General features: G+C 40.6%; 1 protein-coding gene across 1 annotated transcript; it reads left to right on the top strand.

Annotated features, from left to right (window-relative positions):
* Positions 1 to 4,861: 4,861 nt before the first annotated feature.
* LOC126994985 (zinc finger MYM-type protein 5-like) lies at positions 4,862 to 7,359 on the top strand. The gene is made up of 2 exons (XM_050854261.1): positions 4,862 to 5,376; positions 6,266 to 7,359. The coding sequence occupies exon 2, from the start codon at positions 6,284 to 6,286 to the stop codon at positions 7,289 to 7,291; it is 1,008 nt and encodes a 335-aa protein (XP_050710218.1). The 5' UTR covers positions 4,862 to 5,376; positions 6,266 to 6,283; the 3' UTR covers positions 7,292 to 7,359.
* Positions 7,360 to 7,941: the final 582 nt, after the last annotated feature.

Here is a 7,941-nt window from a genome sequence, read left to right as displayed (position 1 = left end):
TGCTGCAAGATGGAAATGGAAAATGAAAATGAGGAGCTGTTAGCATATTCTCAACATGGAAAAACTCCACTTACATTAAAATTTACTCTGTTGAAATGAAATGGGAAAAGTATATTTGTCCCCTTGAATGTGCATTTCCTAGCAGAAGAACTCATCAAGCTACAGGAGTGGAACAAAAAGTGGCTGCTACAATTCAATGAAGAAAATGTAGTAACCTTACCTTACGTAACCTTACGGAAATACTGGACGCAGGCCTACTAGGCCTCTATATCCAGATCCTCTGTGTCGTCACTGTTTAAACTTATACTACGGTGGTGGGCACTGGTGGTTATTAATTTCTCCTCCCAATTGTACTTGATTGGTTGATCCGCCCAAAACTTGTCCAATCGCTTTTCAAAGGATGCTATGCTCACTGCCTCTATGACATCATTAGGAAGACTATTCCAGGCGTCCACAACTCTGCAGCTGAAAAACATTTGCCTCTTCTGAGTCCTAGATCTAGTCTTACTAAGTTTCAAGTTGTTTCCTCGTGTTGGTCCTGTGTGCCTCTCCAAATGTATGGTTACCTCCTCATCATATTTTCCATTGAGGATTTTATATACCTCAATCATATCCCCCCTTGCTCGTCTGTATGCCATTGTTGGCATATCTAGCTGTTTCAGACGATCTTCATATGAAAGATTTTTCATCCCTGGTACCAACTTAGAGGCTCTCCTCAAAACATTTTCAACTGTGCAGATGTCCTTCTTCTTGTAGGGAGACCAAACAGATTGTGCATATTCCAGATGAGGTCTTACCATGGACTTGAAGAGACATCTAAAAGTAGTAACATCCAGAGCAGCAAATGTACGTCGTATTAGCCCCATTACCTGATTGGCTCTGTTGACTTTTTCGGACATGTGACCTTCAAATGACAAAAGTTCGTCAGTAGTAATTCCCAGGTCTTTCTCTCTCGCAACCTTCTTAACCTCTTGTCTACCTGGCCCTTCCCCTCCGAGATAGTATGATGTGTCCCTTGTAGCTCGATGCCTGCTGTGTATTTTGAGGTGTATGCACTTCTCCGGATGAAAAGGCAGCAGATTATCTTCCGACCACTTCATGAGGTGTTCTAGGTCTTCCTGCAGTAAGCACTGGTCCTGTAGTGATGCGATCCTCCTGTACACTTTTGTGTCATCCGCAAATAGATAAAGACTTGATTTGACGGTCGTTGGCAGGTCATTAATATATAGGGCAAAAAGGACTGGTCCCAGCACACTGCCTTGTGGAACTCCACTTACTACTTTACTCCATTTAGAATATACTCCCTTTAAGTGAACTCTCTGCTTTCTCTCTTTTAGAAAACCTGATATCCATTGGTATATGCTTCCTGTTATCCCATAGTTTGCTACCTTCTTCAAGAGACGTTGATGAGGCACTTTATCAAAGGCCTTCTGGAAGTCCATATAAATCGCGTCCACCTCACCTCCTTCATCTAAAATTTTTGTCCACTCATCCATCACATGAAGCATTTGTAGAACCGTGGATCGTCCTGGGATAAAACCAAACTGTTTGTATGATAGTAACTTTTGCTCCATCAAATGTTTCATTACTTTCTCTCTCACAATTGCCTCCATAATCTTACACACCACACAAGTCAGGCTTACTGGTCGATAGTTACTTGGCTCAGTCTTGTCACCTTTCTTAAATATTGCGCTAACATTGGCAGTCTTCCAGTCACTTGGTAATTTACTTTCATGCAGTGACGAGTTAAAAATATCCAATATTACACCTTCCAGCTCATCTTTCAACTCGGTCAGGATTCTTGAGTGGATACAATCGGGACCCGGGGACTTGTCAGTTTTGAGTTTCTGTAGTTGTTTTCTCACCTCATCTATGTGAATTGTGCTGTCAGGTATTTGTCTGATCATTGTTGTGTCCATAAGCTGTAGGTCCTGACTGTCTCCTATGTCAGGCTCCACAGTATAAACTTTATCAAAGAATTCGGAGAGCACTCGTGCCTTGTCAATATCTGATCTGGCATACTGTGTTTCCCCGCTTACCTCTTCCCTCAATTCTCCTATTCCCGTCTTCGTTTTTAATTTATCTTTTACATATCTCCAAAATTTCTTAGGGTTTGATTTTACTTCCCTGGTGATTCTTTGCTCCTTGATCCTCTGTGATCTTTTAACTAGTTTCTTTACTTTATTCCTTTGGCGAGCAAAAATTTGGTATTTATTTGTTTCCCGTGTCTCCAAATATCTTTGCCAACATCTGTGTTTTTTCCTTATAGCTTCTTCTTGAGTTTCACGGTCTAGAGGGGTATGTCTTTCCTTTCTGTCATTGTCCTCTTTAAACATTTTCACTGGTACAAACTTACTTTCCAGATTTTTAAGCTTGTCTCTGAATAAGCACCATTTCTCTTCAGTTCCTCTCAAAGATAGAATTGAGTTCTTCCAGTCTTGAGTTATTTCCTCTTTCATACCATTGTAGTCACCCTTGTCATATAAGAAGATTTTTCGGAGTGTGGTGCTATTAGTTGTGTAGGCATTGTACTGAAATTCTAGGATGCTATGGTCACTTTTTCCTAGCGGGGAAGATACCTTCATGTCTTCTACCATTCCTTCCTCATTGGAAAGAACAAGATCCAATAGTTTTGGACAATCACTCCCTCTTGCTCTTGTAGGTCCTGTAACATGTTGGAGCAAATATGTGTCTCTGAGGGTTTCCACGAATCTGAATTCCTCACTATGTTCCTCACCAGTTGTTGTCCAGTTGTCCCAATTTATTTTAGGATAGTTAAAATCCCCTGTAATAAGAGTATGAGTTGCCTTATACTCCGAGACATTTCTTAAAAGTTTGTTTAAATTACCGTTGTTTAATTGATCACTAATAGGACTTCTGTAGACACATCCTATGAGAAGCACATCTTCTTTTTCAAGCTGTAACTCAACCCATAGTGACTCCCGAAAGTTTGTCCGAAATATCACTTCTCTTGCTGTCATACCCGTTTTAATATAAATTATAATCCCTCTTCCATCATTGCAAGATAAGTTAGTGAATATATTGTACCCTCTTATTTTAAGTTCTGCCTCTGTTACAATATATCTAAAGTTCTTAGGCTTTACTTCATTAATCATTATAAAATCTGGTGTATGCACTTCTTGTCCAACCCTCACCCGTAGTTCTTCCATTTTATTTGTCAATATATCCGCATTAGTGTACCAACATGAGAATTGTTTTCCCCTATTTGACTTCAGTATACCCCTATTTTCCTTTAAGTTCCTATTACCTTTAGCTCTGACAATCACCTTAATTTCCTTATTTTTTTCACTACCATTTTCTCTGGTGGACCTCTCACTCTGAATATAAAATTTCCTGACTCATCTTCTGATTCCATTTTCTTAGCTTCATCCACGAGCTCTTTAAATCTATTCCTCTGGGTCCATGTAAGATCGTGTTTCAGGTATATGCCCTTGTACTCATCCTTAGCTGAAAGCTTTCCTGTATTCTGGAACACTTCATTTTTGGCTACCAAGGTATCACACTCCACCAGAAGAGGTCTAGGTCTCTCAGCATTTTCATCTAATTTGCCCATCCTAAACATTCTCTTTGGACCAATGCTTCTCATATCTAATTCCATTGTGTCCTGGAACAACGTCACTATGAATCGATGGTCATCATCCCATCTTTTTGATCCTTCCTTCTCCTTACTCTCCGGAGCACCATATATTACAATGTTGTTCCTCCTGGCTTCCTCATCCTTAAGTTCTCTGATTTTTTTATCTTGGTTTGCTTTAACCTCTTCCCTCAACTTTTTCTCCTTTTCCTCCATTTTTTTCTGAAACTTGCATTTCTTCATTCATTATATCCCGAAGTGATGGTCCTTGTTCATTTGTCCCAGATTCGTTGTCCCTAGTTTTTTTTGTCAAGACACTTGTTTAAGTTGTCTTCCACTATTACCACCTTAGTCTCGAGATTGCCTAGCCTACCCTCCAGGTTACCACAGTCCTTAGTGTTTATTTCCACTTTCTCTACCAAAGTTAGTGCTTGAGCCTCTACAGTACCCAGTCTGGTCTCCATAGTTTTCAGTGTATTCCGTTGCTCATTAACATAATCTACTACGTCTCCAAACTTGCCTTCAAGCACAGTCTGCCGATCAATCACCTCCTTGTTTCTTTCCCTTAACTCTTTAAGAGCTTTGTGGAGTTTGGCCCCACCTCTTTTACAATTAATACAGTACCAGGTTACCTGTTGATTCACCTTGGGAGAGGACATCCAGCACACCAATACCACATGGGAAACACTCCACTATCCACCACAGAGACAGAGAAAGACATGAAACTATATATATGATACTAGGCTAACAGTGAAATCCAAACCCGTGCCAACCGCAGCGGACGGGTTAACCCAAACTACCTGCCCCGTCCACGGACCCCCATAGGGCACGGAGGGTAGACGACCGGGGCTTACATGTCAACGCCTACACGCCCCGCCACGGCACCGCTACAAGGCCGGGAGCACGAGGATAACAAGGGGGGGCACGTGGATAGCAAGGATAACAAGGGAAGCACGGAGCACAGCGTCCCTTCCTCTCTTCCCCGCGCGAGGTAAACAAACACTGAACAGCTGATGGCTGGGATTATTGTACAACGTTGCCAGATTGTCGTACTCAGTTTCTCATGTTTCCCAATTTCCATCCCCAAAACTGTTTCCTGGGTCACAATAACGATATTTATTTGTAGTTATTGTTGAAATGGTTTATTATTCATGTTTCCTGGTGATATTTATGCGGGAGAAGCTGGTAAATGTAATGCTCCGAGTACGACAATCTGGAAACGATGCTGGGATAACTTGCCTTCATCATCTCGCCCTCGTGCATGCAGGGCCCGTGAGAGGGGGGTGAAGCTGGTATCTTTACACCAGGGCCCGGTCTCAAAGGGGGCCCGGCCTCAAAGGGGGCCAGTCACCCGACCAGGAGGGAAAAAAATGGGAGAGTAAATGGAGAGAGAGAGAGAGAGAGAGAGAGAGAGAGAGAGAGAGAGAGAGAGAGAGAGAGAGAGAGAGAGAGAGAGAGAGAGAGAGAGAGAGAGAGAGAGAGAGAGAGAGAGAGAGAGAGAGAGAGAGAGAGAGAGAGAGAGAATACTAATATGCAAAACACACCATAAACATGATATGTATATATATAATAGAAGTTTCTACAGTTTATCAGTAAAATAATAGTTGTTGAAAAACTTTTTCTAAATAATCTTAAGCCTGGAGTGACACCACGTAATTACGTAAATGAATGCAGCTCAGCTGTGTTGGAATATAAGCGATGTCAACTCTCCGTCTCGCTCAGTCACCATCATTCTGTGGCAGGGTGTACATCGTCTCTCTCATTCCTTGGCAAATATTTCAGTAAGTTACAGAACTTACAGACTTTAAGTTAAGAAACTACTTATAATTTTATCCGTATGTTTAAGTATGTAGCATAATGTAGGACAGTGTAGAGCAGTCTGGATACTGAGTGATAGAGAGAGAGATGAAGCTATGAACGCGTCTAGTTCTCGTATGACAGGGCTGGACCGCTGGGCCCTGGGGTAGGGAAGGGAAGAAAAGGATATGGCGATAATGCGGATTGAGCATGAAGATCTTTTCAGTTGTTATTAAGTTGTGGGAGTTATATTCCTATAATGAGAAATTGGAATAAAATATAGATTTTCTTTTGAGTAATGTACTGTACAGTGTTAGTCTGTACCATGTTTGATGAGCTGAATTATCATTACATATCAGTAAATAATTGATTATTTTACTGTATTTATAGGCCTATGGTATGGACCGTATAGTGTTATGTGCATTGTTTATTTACACCAGTTTGTTTATGATAGTTTATCCATATTTTCCTTTAAAATATATGCAGACAGTCACACCTGGTTGTTTTTCATAATTTTCTTGGGGGAGGGGAGGGGGAGGCTTACATCGCATGGTTCTTACCCCTTAGCTGGATAATGCCTAAATAGGCGGTTATACTTACAGTTACAGGTCTATAGCTTATAGGCTTGCCGCTTGCTTTGCTCACCAAATAGGCTGCTTCAAAGAAAAAATTCCAAAGTCGATTTTTGAGTCCAAGTCCATCCCTGTTAAATTAAATGAAATTGTTCAATAACAACATGTACATTTTTTAAACAAATTGACCAAAACTGTTGAGTATGTACCATGTAATGGTGTAAGTGTCATAATGTCATTATCACCATTGTGCTTTAGGCTTTAGCCTTTAGGGTAAAAGTTTTTTTTCCTCTTGTTTCAGACTGGCTGAGACTGCATAATGTATTCTCACAAATCAGGTGCACAGAAGCGGAAAGAAAAACAGGCTAGGGAAGAGGCTGTTTCAAAGTGTGCAAGAACATTATTTGAAGTGGGTGTTAAGAAAATAGACACAATAGACACTAATGTAGAAGAACAGAATATCTTGCCCTCATCCTCAGAGTCAGACCCCTCAACTTCACAGTCATTAGTCCAGGATGCCCAACAGGAAGCCGAATCCGATGTAATAAATGCAGAACCCAAAGACACTGAACAACAAAGAGATATAGGTTTGATCCCTGATAGGCCATCTCGAGTGCAGATTGAAGATTTTGTTAGACAGGGCCCTCAGCCAATGCCAAGTCAAATTGCTTCAGATGATAAGGGTAACAGTTTCCCTTATACAGTTTTGAAAGTTCAGAGACCAAATGGTGAAACTGGAAAACGAGATTGGCTAGTGTATAGTCAGCGTAAAAGAGCACTTTTTTGTTTTCCTTGTCGACTGTTTATTGCAGGATGTACACAACAGCCAAAAACACCCTCAAATTTGGCTTCATGTGGCATTGGAAAACAATCGTCATGGAAAAAACTTTATAACCGCATTCCAGAACATGAGCATACAAACTACCACAAACAGTGTTATCTAGACTGGCGTCAGTTAGAAGCACGTTTGAAAGAGGAATCTGGAATTGATGATCAGTTACAGAGATCAATTCAGTCTGAGAAAAGTAAATGGAAGCTAATTCTAAAACGAATCTTGGATGTTGTACTGACTTTAGGAGAGCGAGGCCTTTCATTTCAAGGAGAGTCTAGCATGATAGGTGATACAAATAATGGAAATTTTCTTGGTATAATTGAGCTGCTTTCTCGTTATGATCCCATTCTTCAAGATCATGTATCTAAAGTGAGAGAAGCTCAGAAGGATGGGAAGCGTCTTCAGGCTCATTATCTTTCCTATGCATCACAAAATGAATTCATTCAATTATGTGCCGAAAAGGTTAAAGACTGTATTCTTAATGAGCGTGATTAGGCCAAATATTATTCAATAATGGTTGATGCTACCCCGGATATGTCACATACTGAACAAAGTACATTCATCCTGAGATACCTAACTTGTGATGAATGTGGTAAATACCTGATAAAGAGATTTCTTTCATTTATTGATGACAGTAAGAAGACAGGGGCAGACATTTCAGAGATGATATTAAAATTTCTTAGTGATTCTCATATTCCTTTTGAAGATTGCAGAGGTCAGGGATACGACAATGGTAGTAATATGTCAGGTGAGTACAATGGAGTCCAGAGCCATCTTAAAGAAAGAATCCTCTGCTTGTTCTCACCTTGTGGCTGTCATTCCTTAAACTTGTGTGGTTCTGATGCTGCTGCTTGTTGCAAAGAGGTAGTAACATTTTTTGGGATGGTACAGACAGTATATAATATTTGCTCGAGCAGTCCCAAACGCTGGGAGATACTTAAGAGTCACATTGCGGCATCTCTTCACGGTTTATCTGGAACTCGGTGGACAGATAGAGTAGCTAGTGTCAGGCCCTTTGCACACCATTTACCTGGTATTCTCGCTTCACTTAAAGAAATATCCCAACTGAAGAGTTTAACAGCTAAAACTAAAGTAGATGTGGCAGCCGCTATTAAGTATGTGTCTTCTTTGAATGTATTTTGATG

Source organism: Eriocheir sinensis, unplaced genomic scaffold (assembly GCF_024679095.1).
Source record: "Eriocheir sinensis breed Jianghai 21 unplaced genomic scaffold, ASM2467909v1 Scaffold944, whole genome shotgun sequence".
Classification (NCBI taxonomy): domain Eukaryota; kingdom Metazoa; phylum Arthropoda; class Malacostraca; order Decapoda; family Varunidae; genus Eriocheir; species Eriocheir sinensis.
This window is presented reverse-complemented; position numbering and strand designations above follow the sequence as displayed.